The sequence below is a fragment of the Numenius arquata genome, chromosome 9 (genome assembly GCF_964106895.1).
Source record: "Numenius arquata chromosome 9, bNumArq3.hap1.1, whole genome shotgun sequence".
NCBI lineage: Eukaryota > Metazoa > Chordata > Aves > Charadriiformes > Scolopacidae > Numenius > Numenius arquata.
In genome coordinates this window covers 17,459,872-17,474,079 of record NC_133584.1, presented here as the reverse complement: position 1 = coordinate 17,474,079, position 14,208 = coordinate 17,459,872, and the positions used below count along the sequence as shown (strand labels likewise).

Genomic DNA, 14,208 nt, shown 5'->3' with positions numbered 1-14,208 from the left:
CAGAGTTCATCAAAAAAAAGGGACAACGAAATTTGCAAGGAATTTTCTATGTGCTCATGGCTCAGCACTGGAATCGGAATAGTGTTCCTTTAATGTGATATTGGTACTGTATTAGCATGTTTGTACTAGAGGCCAACAACAAGTAAACACACACCACAAATAATTATATTTTTGGAAAGAAAAAAAAGGCAACTTTTCTAAACATAAATTTCTAGCACTTGGAATCTGATGCTTTCAAGAAGATCCTTATTTGAGCAAATGGCCTCTCTCACTCTTGAAAGAGAACTGCTTCAGTCTAAGGACATGTTCCTTCAGTCGAAGAACACTGTGAAGGCACATTATGAATAGGCCCAGATATGCAGCAATAAATTGCCTTTATTTTTACTATAGCAAATGAATTAACTTAAATAATGGATAAAACAATAAAAACTGTATTCACTGGAAAGTTCACAAAGCTGTGGTAAGAGACAATGGACCTGAATGCCTTTCAATTTTCAGAGTTCAACAGTGGACACGCCAGAAGAAGGAAAGGATACTCAAGACTGAAAGTAAAGACAGCTTGGATACTGGCATGCAAATTTTTCCAGCTTTTATGGAATATTTGATTTTCCAAGCCAGCGTGAACCAGAGGTTTTATCTCAACAGAGATGTCAGTGATTTTTAATTATACCTCAAGGTTAAAAAAAATAAAAATCATCAGAACATAACATTTTAGAAAATACAGAAGAATGGTGGTAAATAATACATCTGTCATCCCAGAAGCAAAATCGGGATGACTGAGATACTACCACTAACAGTAACAACCTATACTTTATAAAGTTATTCAAGTCAGTTATTCTCTGAACAAATGAATTGCTTGTCTCACAGAAATTATTTGAAAATGTTGCACTTTAGTGTTTTTCCCTACTATTATGATACAATCGCAAAATAATAAAAAAAAAAAGCGCAATTATCTCACCAGTGCACAATAAATTAATCCTCAAAGGCCAGAAATGAATCCGTAATGTTTAGAAAACAAGGAAGATACTGTAGCTCTAGGCATTGTCTGTTTAGACTCTTTAATTTTTTCAGACTCTGAAGTCTGATGCACCTAAACTGCCATGATGAGCCAAAAATCATTCTCCCAGCTAGTAGATGCATTTGTTTATTGCAGTGGATAACAGCAAACTGGTATTTCCTTAGAAAGGTTGATCAGAGTTTCCTGAATTGTAAATCCTCAAGTTTTTTAATACTGAGAAGGGGTTGCAGTTTTATTTTATTGGAATTCTATATCCGTTCTGACTGCCAACATACTGTTTTAGAGTCAAAAGAGATTAATCTAGAAATGCTAACATGAAACAGGAATGGAACAAAATATAATTATTATTGTAAATTGTCCACAACACTTTCATGAAAGTATCAAAAGGTATCACTGACCATGCAGTCACGCTTAACCTTCTCTCCCATTTGAACGGCAAGTGAGTCTGGGAAGTTTAAGGGTGGGGTGGAAATCAGGAAATTCAGCACATTATTCACCATCAAGGAAAGAAAAAAAGGGCTTATTTTATCGTCTAATTATTTTTACTACACTCTCTTTCACCCTCAGCAACACTTGCATGTCAGTATACAAACCCAGTGTGGATGTATGAAATACATTTTGAATATTTACATTCTGAGTCTCCCAAAACCGAACCAACCATATGCAGTGAAATCAGCAATAATACTAATTTAGTAAACATATGAGAGAAATCAGTCTTAATGTATGCTTCTTTTCTATGTATACAAATAGAATTCTCTTACCTTTTGTTGGACTCTGGTTCTGATCTATAAATCCTTTCAAGTCTCCATTTGTGGAAGTCACACCAACCTGAACAAAACATTTTGAAGTCTTAAAATATGATAAACCTTTCTATGTTTTCTAGTAGGCAACTAAAAGTATTATGAAAGTAATCTGCTCTGCATTTCTGAAACATCATCATCCTATGGATAGCAGAGTTGAACAAGAATACGAGATTCAAAGTAAAGGATCCAAGACATTTACTGTGTGTATATGAAGACAAACTCTAATTTTAACTAAGCTCTTACCTAAAAAACCCCTAAATATTCTGATACTGTACTATACATGACCCAAGCAGCACATTCTGGCTATTATGGTGTAAGTCACTGTCCCCTCCAAGTCAATTAGAACAGCTGCCACCAATAACAGCAGAAATCTGCCTGATGTTCAGTACTGTCAGTACTAAGCTACATGGTCTACAGGTCTGAGGAGATGTGGCTCTTGATGCATTTTAAATACATTCCCTAGTCTTCAGATATAAACTGATTTACCCTGGGGGTAAATTACCAGAGACATGAAGAATTTAAATTATAAACAGAATGGTGCATCTCAGATTTTGGCATGTACACAAAGCATAGAAAGGTGGAGTTTGTATAGAAAAACACAAGATCACTGTTCCTGCACGAGGGAGAGAAGAGATGGAAAGTCCCTCAGATGCCAGCTAACAAAGGATGGGCCCAGCAACAGCAAGCGATGGTAAGGTATGCTGCAGTTTCAGAGGGTTCTGCTTGCACCACCTTAGTAACCCCTGTTCAACAAAGCATTTTGTTTTGATTCCAAGACAGAAGCTGTGACAAGCACTGATTGAGCTCCATTGGAGCAGTAGCAATTAAAATAAATACTATAAAAATCTCTTTTTAAAATATTATAAAACTTGAGTACTTGTGTAAATAATTGGGAAAAGGGTTCAGGTAACCAAGTTCAGAAAAAACAATCATACAATCAAAGAACAAATACTTGCTTTATTTTACAGATATATGGTGTAATAATGGAACATATGCTAGGGCCGCTCATAGAATTTTAATCATATCAAATTAGAGAATCATTTGACTGCCAGCAAATTAAATGGTAGTAACATAACACTAGAATAGGCTACAAAAGAACAAAAAGTACCTATTACAAGCATTTAATCGCTCCGTTCCACTAGAGAGCTTGCGTTCGGCAAGTAGTTTTTGAAGGGCAAAATCTGCACAAAGCGTTTTGACTGACTCTTTTGCAACTACTTCTATTAAGATTTTTTTCACCATCAGGAGCAACATCTGAACGCTAACTGTTGCTGCCCTACCCTGGTCATAGAATACTGCCGAAATGAGCTAAGTTACGTGCTTCTGTAAACAAGCCTGTAGAGATGCTCAATATAGTTCATCAATTTATCTCAAGCGTTGTCTGTATCAGACTTGCTCTTTCCTATCACGCCCAACCAGATGGTCATATACTATTTCCAATGGGCAACCAAGTGCTTTGGTCGTTGCAGATTACAGCATCACCAGAAGTGGCTTTTGAAACCGAGCAAGACTGTCTCATTTTTTCCTCTCTGTTTTCCCTTTTTCCCCCGCAGGTGGCAGCGGTGCAGAGGCAATGCAGCAGGGCTGGGGAGGACTCGAACAGGAATGCCTGGATTTGAGCAGGGGAAAGAGGAGGAAGACATGAAAACAAACGTCAAACGTCTCCTATAGTGTTTTGGTAGCACGTCCACAAAGAAAACAGGAGCATTCGAGTATTCTTCCCCCCAGGTGCTTGGGCAGCAAGGAAAGCTCATGTTAGGGTTCCTTACACTGAAAATGTAATCTTGAAGATATCTTCAAAATAGAGGTCAGAAAGGTTAGTAAATTGAATAGCATATAGCATTGAAAGGGCATTGCGACTGCAAAGCCAAGATGAAGAGCCAGCACTCTTCGATCATACTACTGCTGCCTTTGCACAATTAATAACAGTATCAGCTTCTCCCTTGGACCCTTGCCACTGCAAGACATAGAAGAACACAAATAGGAGAAAATTTTAATTCAGAGAATGAACAGGGACCCACAGGGATAAATACGAAGTATTAGATATAAGGGCCTTAACTTGTTCCAAGAGAAGGGGTAAGAATTACAATTCTCATGAACATATTCAAAGACAGCACTGCAATTTGTTCACAACTGAACCCTCAGCTCTAGATTTATAACCCTATTGATTCATACCGGTGCTTCAGCTAAACACTGAAGATGATATACATATGCACCGTCAGCCCAAGATGACTCTCCAGCCGTTATGAATATTTAAACATTTACATTTAATTCCCTGAAAGATTTATATTATTTAACTGGTTCAATATTTAAGGAACTATAACAAAATACTTGAGTCCTTTTTTTTTTTCTGTATCCCGTACTTTAGTGATCCAAATTATAGAAAATTACAGCAGGATTTTGGTTTGCATAGAAATATGTCTTATCATTATGATGGCCCTAGTAACACATTTATAAAGAGCATCCAATGAACAGGAGCACTTCTCTCAATTTTATAATCTTCGTATCTAAATGTATAAGAGCTTGAAAACAAACTTGAATTTCATGAGAACTTAAATAAGAAGCCTGGCAGATCTAACGGAATTTGTTTCTCTTGCAGAAGAACTATCATAACTAAGTCCTCAGAGGAAACAAAGCGTGATGCAATACTACAATACTGCAGCAGAACAAGAACTTTATAGTATTCCATTTTGATGTCAAACAGGTCCTAGGCCATGTTGTTATCTGGAGACCGTACCACCCCCTACTTTTGGGAATCTTGTCATTCCTTGTCTTGGTTCCTAAACTGAAACCAGCAAACAATCCAACACTTACATAGGTATCATTTATTACTTCTTGTACGGCTCGCGTGGTATTTCTGCTTTATAGCACTGCCCCAGAGTGTGTGGACTACTGGGTATGGCAGGAGATGGACCTCCTGCTTCTGCCCATCTGCAGCAAGATGAATCCAGCCATGAAGTAAGACGAAACAAGCACTTGGCAGGCCTTTGCATCCTATGGAATGTTTTCACCAAGTTTTTTCCCCCTCTCCTAGTAGATGACTTCGAATTTTCCAAATGGGGCGAGGGGAAAGAAAAAAAGAATCACAACCAGAGTTTTGGATGGGGCAAACTGTCACGAGCTGCTCTTGTAGCTCACCAGCCTTCTCCACTGCTTGACATACTATTCAGGTAGCAAGTCTCCACCTGCAATCCTTCCCTTTCCTTAGAGAAATTAATTTGCCTATTAACCTGAAAAGATTTTGTTCTCTCTGCCCTAGAATTAATCCAGATTACAGCATGTAGAAGTTGCAAATGGGTAGAGAATCCATTAACTAGCTGTTTTCTCATACTCATAAACCCTAATAAACTCACTTGTAGACATGGTGTAGTACTATCACTTATGGAAACAACTCAGGACCAAAAAAGGCCACTCTTATCATAAACTAAAGAAACACGCATGGACTATCAGTGCAGAACAGCTGGTGTCCTTTACATCATTTTTGAAGAGTTTCCTAAGACAGGTGTTAAGGCTTGTTTAAGGCCCTCTTGACCAACAGTTAAACTGTTTTCTTCCACATTGACATGTAAAAGGACAGCTATTATAGCCATTTAACTGACCTCATCTATGACAAGGCAACTGCCCTCTGAGAAGCAGTGACAAATAACTTTACAAGCACAAGTATATAAATTCAGATCAGGCAATCAAAACTAACAGTCTTATTCAAATAATCTGCTTAAGTCATATAATTTATCTTTTCCTAAAAATAAATTTACCATGAGAATTTACTCATTTTTTCCCTGTTTCTCAATACTGTTTCAATGCCTTCTTACCTGAAGGACAGATGGGAATGGAAGTACAAAACAGGCAAGAAAAATACATTTTATGATATAAGCAAAGAATGAATTAACCCATTATGACAGGGTGATTTAAATTACATCTGGGTACAATGTGTACCGTAAGCACGGAAATATCTCATCTCCAAGAGAATCTGTAACTTTTATTCAACGTTTTATTATTCATAGCTGGTTTTGGTTGGATTTATTTTCTAAAGAAGGCCAAGCTGCCCATAAGCAATGTTCCACAAGCAGACACTAGAAAGTATCCTGCATTTAGAGAAAGTGTGCAGTAAGCCCCGTCTTGATAATCCTCCCATCATGTACTCAAAAAGTTAGCAAGGAAAAACAGTGATGGAGAATGCTAATCATCTCACATGCACATTCAATCCATGGAAACATTTTTGCCATGTGCTTGAAGTGAAAGCTTCCTTGGAGACAAGGTTGCTCAACACAGCTTATGCATGTGAGATGCAAAGACCTCTTAGCCTAAGCTCACAGCATTTTGCTCTTGCCATGCATCGGCAAAACATCCCTAGACCACTGTGTCCCAGTTGACGGGTAGTGATTTCAGAACACAGAGTTGACAGCTTCTTGAGGTGTACATGTCTGATGAAAGATACGTGTCCTTTAGCGTTTCCCAGAAGATGTCCAAATTCTAGTACTTCAAAGTTCCCTTTCCTTGATGCTTCAACAAAAAGAAAAAAAGATGGAAATACTTCTGCAAAGAAGCTCTCTCCCTCATCTCACACTGCAGATCATTAAAATATTTCAGACAGTATAACATACAAACACTAACCTTACACTTGAAACAGGTTTCAGGCTGCAGAAACCCATAGCCATATGCTCAACCCTGGAACTCCGCAAATTCAGAAGCACCCTTGGGCCTTCTAATAGCAATAGAAAACACTAGGGCTGACACTATTGGCCCAAGTGTGCAGTTCTGAGTAACTAAGGTTGTGAAATTCTGAAGAAGTGCTACAAATAAGGACAGAAAGCATATGACCATCCTTGCTTTTACACATTTATTTTGCAAATCCTTTGAACATGTATACTTAACAAAACTGAATTCTACTTTCACCTGCACCACAGTAACTGATTTTTTAAAAGCAAACCCATAAACATTAACTAAATAACTAGGTTTGCATGGTTTAATATGCAAAATTTCAACCCAATAAAATATTTATTCTATAAAATAACTACAGCCTTGCGCTCAAGTGAACAACAACAAAAACATATTTCAGTAGTCAGCACAAGACTAGGTTACCCAGACTGAGTATCATGTCTGTCTTTGGAGGTTTTCAAAACCCAAAGCCCTGAGCAGTCCTAACAAAGCACCAAGCAACTGGGTTCTGAATTCAAGTATCAAAGAGCTTTATGCAAAGCACCACAGTAGATGGCGTCCTGAGATCCCTTCCAACCTATGTCACTCTATGATTCTAAAACACAACACTCCATGGATTTTATTGGCATTGGTATTTATCCTTTGACTGCATTGAACGAAAGGTCGAAATCACATATGATTTGGATTTGTGCAGCTGCTCCACATATATCAGTAGAATTACCTGTTTATACTACAGTTGAATATGGCCTATGAAATAAGCAACTCAAAGGGCTTTGCATATACACGCCAATTTATTTTCTGGCTTGGTCAGTTTGAATCAAAGTCAGACATAAGACACCTGAAAACCTTACCTAGGACTACACATCAAACCAAATTATTAATAGAGCAAACAGAAATTTCCAAGACTTGAGAATTTTTTTAACCAAGCTATGCCCCTTGGCATCAATCTAACCAAATACGCACAAAAGCTTTTGCAGCTACTAAACAGAGAGCCACCCTAGGGCTCCCTGCACTTTTATTGTGGGGTACTTCTTTAGTGACATCGGTTCCTAAACCTGTTCAGATTTAACTAGACTGCAGGATGCCCTACCAAAGGCAAAGTCATACTCAACTCACTGACCACAAAGCTTAATCAGAACTGTTCTCTATACAAACTGTGTACCTCAGGAAGCACAGCTAATTAGGCAGAAAATTAAGGTCAGGATGTTAGACATTTCATAAGCTTCCCCAGAACTCAGGATAGGGGAATCAAATATAGAGCCTCTAGCCAGGCTTGTTAATGGGGCAGGCAAAGGAACAGGAAGGGCCTCAGACTTCTAGAAACCAAGAGTGTACCAGCATTAGTAAAGTAACTAGTTTTGAGACTCGGACTCAGTAGAAGGATTTTACTCTGATGCAAAGGTGAGATGCTTCCACAAAATGAGAAGCTCTCTGGTAAGTTTGAAACAATGTTACAGGAATCAGAATATTTCAAGTTGGAAGGGACCCATAAGGATCAATAAGGAAATAGCATAGAGCATTGCCCCAGTTATTAACCTGACCTATAGCTGAGTGAACTCCACATCCTTAAAGAGCTTCTAACCAGTTTAAATTTATCAAAATACTGTAGAAGATGATGGAGTACACATTAGTGGTATACAAAAACTGGACAACATTTTTGAATCTGAAGGTCTTTGGGTTTGATTTCTTTTATGGGCAAATACAAGAAATCAAACACAAAGACCTTCAAATTCTGAAAGGCAGAAGTGACTGGCAGCACACCAATATAAAAAGTAATACGTGTTGTAGAATTACACTTACATTTTTTGCCGTCATGTCAGACAGTATTGCTTTATATTCTGTAAAACCATAAGATATCCCTTTTCATCTTCAGAGAATCTTCAAAATGAACATCCTGTAAGAAAGTTAATAAAACATCTTAGTTAAAATATATTTTCAGTTACCTCTCTAGCTGAAACCCTGCATCTCCAGAGAAGAGGTTTTTATTTATTTTTTTTTTACTTTTTGATAAAATCAATCACCACAATAGTCAGGTTCTGCACAGATATAAAAATAAACATGGCTTGGAATATGCAGAGATGTAATCTTATATATAAAGGCCCAACTTACATGGAGGCCTAACTGTATTAATGTGGTAGCAAATTATGTCATGCCATTACTAAAGTCTTGTAATGAAAATCATGCAATCATTTGCATCTAATGAAAATGGAAGTGAATTCTCTCCATTGTGTCTTTAGCCTCCAACAACAGAGAAAGCTTCTAATTCCATTACTGCAGACATCCAAAAATCTTGACAAAAAGTAGGATATACTATGAAACGAATATACACAGCAAACATTAAGTACTTTTAGGAAACATCCAAGAAAACACATTCCAGTTCAAACTCTTCTTTTTAATATTTTCTGGCTTTTTTGTTAACCCTATGTAATTAGAATTATAATATTAGAATTCCAGGAAAAGACAAACATTTTGGCATACTGAAAAATCCCTAAAGCAATTTCTTTTTTAAAATCAAGGCTTCCAGAAGTCTTCCAGAAACCAGAAGAAAAGAAGTTACAAATCAATGCTGGCAGTACACATCTTTTTAAAGACAGAATTAACTTCACAAAGCTTTTAAGTACTTTGAAAGTACTTTATAAGTACTTGCTGTTAAAAAATGAACTACAAAAGACATCTGAATTGTGCTGGGATGTATAAGAGAGGGAGAATTGTTCACACTTTCAAGAGTGGAATCAATTCAGCAGTATCTTTTGGAAGATGCTTAAACCAGTTACCAAATATGAATCACAACCATTTTCAGCAAAACTCAGCAGCTACAAGAGCAGGGTGCAATTCATGCTATTTCCTCTCTATTTTAACCTACACAAAGTCTGAGAACGGCCAGTCTTTACCTCCCTTCTAGAAAAGTGCCGAAAACTGTTTCATAGTTTAGCGTGCACAGCTAATGGGGAACCCTACCATCACTGCATTACCGGTTTTGGACAATCCAGAAGAATTTTAAATTCTAGGATGTTCCTATAGATTTCTTGGTTTATTCAGACATCATATCAATTAAACTGTTATTAGAGTTAGTGGGAAAACATTTTATTCAACTTAAAGGTGTTCTCCCTTTCCTTTTGAATGAGTTGTATTTATCTTCCTTAGCGCCTCAATTTATCATAGCCGTAATTAAGCAGCTATTCCAGCATGTGAATACCACATAATTCTGTCTACTAACACATTCTCCCATGAAAACTTTTAGTTTCACAACAAAACATCCAAGAAAATAAGAAGTGTTCTTCTCTGCCTTCAGAGAGGACACTACAGAGAGGTATATATTCACACCCTGGGGAAAGAGGCTACTGGACATGTGTAGCAATCCTGAAAACTGAAGAGCCACAGAAAAGCCATAAAGCTACAGTGGCCACAGCAAAGAGCAAATACTGAATCCTTGCATCGTCTCTGAAAATTATGATCTATGTGCCTTTTCTTTTTCCACCTTCCTCCTTCCACAGAAACTCTCCAAATACATCATCTGGAGCTCTGGCCAAAATTCATGATGCAGTCTGACCTCCCTCTCTTGCTTTAAAAGGCTTTACAAGTAATTTACTCAAATAAAACATAGTTAAGAACACATTTACTAAGCAGCTTTAACCCATTTAAAAATAAGCAAACTAGTTTCATCTTTGACAAGTTATTTGCTATCAAGCTTAGTGATCCAGAAGGTATTGGCCATAAACTATTACAATCCTTTGCCACAATGCTCTTCAGCCAGTACGAACAGTTGGTATTCTTCCAGCTTTATGAACACATTTTGTCAAGCTCGAGAAGCCAGACTTTGTGACCCCACCATCTGCCATGACCTCTTGTCAGGTTCAGACAAAAGAACCTACACAGATGGCCTCAAAATGGAGATTCTCTTCATTCCCAATTGCTGTTTGACAGCTTGCACCACACAGATAGAGAAACATAAAACTCAACCTTTTTGTTCTTTAGCTAGTTTCTACTGAAATGAAGCTGCATAAAGACAAGTTTAGAGCCAAAAGCACATGAGGCACAAAGATTGCTTTATTTGAACTAAGGTTGTCCCTTCATAATCTAAGAATTAGTTTATAATCCGCTCCCCATAATTTTGCCTTTTGGTCAAATATTGTACAGTACAGGGAGCCAAGCGAACTGTCTGACTTTTGTATTTGAGCTGTAGTTTCTCCTAGAACATATGTCACCTAATCACTTATGCCAATGACATTAAACAGCCAGTTTGGGCATTAAATTTACAAAAGCCCAGATAATCAAGTTCTAGTAACAACAAAACAGTACAAGAGTGTTTACCTGTATCTATTCTCGTTACAAGTTAAAAGCCAGATCTATTCTGAAGCGTCAGTGATACTGACGCTGAATCCCATGGCAAGAAACAATGCAAAACAGGAAACAGTTATCTGCAGAAATATATTATATTTCTTCATAGTTTTATTTTCTATGGTCCAAAGTTTTATTTTTAAATTAGCCCTTTAAAATACACATATTGGCTAAAACCTAATAGTAGAAAAGACTAGTCTCTTACCATAACAGTCTATTTTCTGCCCCTGAAAATTAAGCTTTACCAAACTTACCCTGGTTTTCTTTAGCTTTCTTAAATTCTTACCAGTACTTCACATATCACACATTCATGTAGACCCGCACCACACAAAGATTCTCCCCAGTCCCAGAGGCCACTTCCACTTCACAACGAAAGGTGTCATTTATGTATTACATCAGTATCTACAAATTAAGACAACTATTGGACAGTTACCTAAATTGTTTACGATGAAAAGTCTTCATGATACACAGAAAAAGCTGTAGAGATATTTTAGTGTACTAGAACACTTTTTATCATCACCAAGAAGTTATTTTTTTCATTTACTTGATCAAGAGTATTGCAAAGTGAAAATGATTCCAATTAACTGGGTCAGCTAAGAGGAAAGAAAATGTCATCAGTTTCAAGAAAAAGAAGCCTGTGTAATGCCAGCCCGTCCACTAGAAATTAGTTTATGTTCTTCACATCCCTCTCCATAGAACTAACTTTCCAGCTACGGTACTACAAAGCTGATTTCAGAAGACAGCAGTAACAAAAAGATTCCTTATTAATCAGTAAAAGCTCAGTTTTAAACCACTAATTTATGCACAGCATCTACATGGATTAGACCACCTGTTACACATATGTTGCTTCACTGTGTCTCAGTTTTCAGACCAGTAAAATTTCAAAATTACAAAGTACTTATCAGAAATCCACCTGCTCCCAGGAAGTGTTTCCTCATCTTGGATGCTGGAATGTTTTTAGGTACAACTCCTTTTAAAGCAACTGAGATATAAAAAGTACCAGGTTTAGTGAAAATATCTGTAGGTACTAGACAGATTAATTTCTTGATACACCAAGAAACAGAAATACAACTTTGTTATCAAATTTCTGAAATTTAAATTACAGATTTTACATCTCTATAAGAAGATTCCATTGATTTATCAACTTTTTTTCCTGAATCCTCTTCAAATGACTTAGTCCCAGTTTTATCCTTTATTTATGTATAGAAGAAATAACTTTGGCCTACAAACTGCAAAAGACAGGAATACCCATCAGCATGATGCTTTAAACCAAGATGCAAATGGAAGACATAACTACCTGAACCTAATCTGAAAGTAGAGATCTCACCTAGCAGTTTGTGGGAACCAGCTGACACACAAGAAATCAGAAGGAACAAAACCAATTGACCAGGTTCTCCTAAATTACTGTGATTGAGCAAAATGCCAATGTATCATCAGAACAAATTAACGGACTCCTTGACAAAAGCAGTAACTATATTTCAAGTTTACACAGTAGAAAGAACCTGGAAAAACAGACAAGGCCTACATGGAAGCTTAGTTAGTATAAACTGTAGCACTTGAGCTACATAATGAAAACGAACATTTAATGTGGTTTGTTAAAAGCATGTGAGGGGCAATGTCCCTTTATGAGCCTCACGCAGCATATATTGAGGCAACAAATGAATCCAATCCTTTCAATACTCTCAGACTTGATCCCAAACGTAATATCCCCATTACTCCCACTACTCGCTCTATTTACTCCTACTGTTGTACATGTACGTGACTAGCAAAAGCCCTGCTGATGGAGGCTAGCGAATATCCTGAAACACAGGGATGAAAACAGGTCTGAGTGGACGTACAAGTGACAAGAGCACACAACACAGGAATAAAATCCAAAGCTGTAATCTATCTCTCCCCTAGATGAAAGTGTTCAGTCTCCATGTGATTAATTGCACTGCTGAGCCTCCAGTTCTGCTGCTTGTCCAGACCTGACAGTGCTGAGACCCAAATCCCATCAACCTGCAACTAGATATTCCTTCCCTCAAGGGACTCAGTCTCTTAGGGATGCTCTTAGGCATGCCCAGTGTCATGCAAGTACTAGGGGTAAACTAAGAACAGGAACAGCACTCGTGGCTTATTTCAAAATCAATGCAGTGAAGCATGTCCCTTATTGCTTAAATAAGGAGGACGTTACATTAAACGTGGAATAATGCCCAAGTACTTGAACCTTTGAAGGCTCTTTTAATTCCCCAAACCAGCTTACTGTCATTCAAGATAAAGTACACAGGGTTTGACGTGGATAACACGCAGCACTTAAAAAAGTAAGATGATCTAAAACTTTTTTTTGAGTTTTACAGACAACTAATTTTTAACAGCACAGATATGCACAGATTCATTTGGAATTAACAAAAATTTAGCTGCAGTTCTTTTAAGTAGACGATCTATTTTATAAGCTCATCTTTTGTTCTCTAACTAGGTTTCTAGCCCAGGGATTTTTCCATAGCTGACTACTATACAGGGCACAACATTTGGGAGTCTACTGCTTCAGTGGGAAGAGGTAGGTAGGACTTCCTTTCAGAGTAAAGAGCACACTGTGTTTTCACAAACGTATTTTTGCCTTAAAAAAATTCATTTTAGCAATGGGTTGACATTTGAAAAAAATTCAGTGATCTATATGACTGACTGTAAAATACCTTGGTAAGACAGTCGTTGTGCATTGCCAATAATACTCCTCTTTCAATTAAGCTCAGCTGAAAAGAGCATCTTTTTGACTACTGAGACTTCAAACAAGCTTCTTGCTACCACCAGTTCATATACTCTATGATACCTCAGAGAATGCTGTAGATATTAATCTGGTCTTGTAATGAGTTTTAATGTTGAGATTTTAAAATTTCCAGAGTTATCAGTATGTTGACAAATACATGGAACAGTTCAGCCATCCTGCTGAGATACACTTCTGTCTACACCCGCAGCTAGACAGATCTTACAATCCACTTAACTGAAGAGAATTTTATATTTCAATTTGATTAAAGATCACCAAGTTATATAGGGATAAAGAACTTGATGATGGAGGGTGGCTTAGTAATAACAATTTCCTACATTTTCCTTATAATTTGCTAGAAGCTTTGTTCCAGTTTAAACCCATTATTAGCTCCAGTCTTGCATGAAGACCATGACAGTATACACCGAAGGGTAAAGGTTACAAAAAATTCATACTTCCTTAGTTATAATTCAGAACAAAGGCAAAAAGGGATTCTTCTAGTGATGCACAAGCTCTCAAATACTGACTACAGCACAGAAAATTACCTAAAGTGTGCAATCCATGAAACAAGTTGCGCTGATGTAAAATCCTACCACCACTATCATGCTAAAAAGGATCTTCCTCTTTTCCCTGCTCCTTTCACTTTCCAT

General features: G+C 37.3%; 1 protein-coding gene across 2 annotated transcripts in view; it reads right to left on the bottom strand.

Moving 5' to 3' along the window:
• TFDP2 (transcription factor Dp-2) overlaps window positions 1-8,313 on the bottom strand; it is a 40,897-nt gene extending 32,584 nt beyond the window's left edge. Inside the window, exons 1-2 of one of the 2 annotated variants that reach the window (XM_074153143.1) lie at window positions 8,281-8,313; window positions 1,780-1,846 (exon numbers count right to left, since the gene is read on the bottom strand). In XM_074153143.1, the coding sequence (XP_074009244.1) occupies window positions 1,780-1,846; window positions 8,281-8,295 (82 nt within the window). In that variant the 5' untranslated portion in view covers window positions 8,296-8,313. The remainder of the gene's footprint in view (window positions 1-1,779; window positions 1,847-8,280) is intronic. The other variant, XM_074153140.1, reaches the window with a different exon arrangement.
• Between the last annotated feature and the right edge of the window lie 5,895 nt (window positions 8,314-14,208).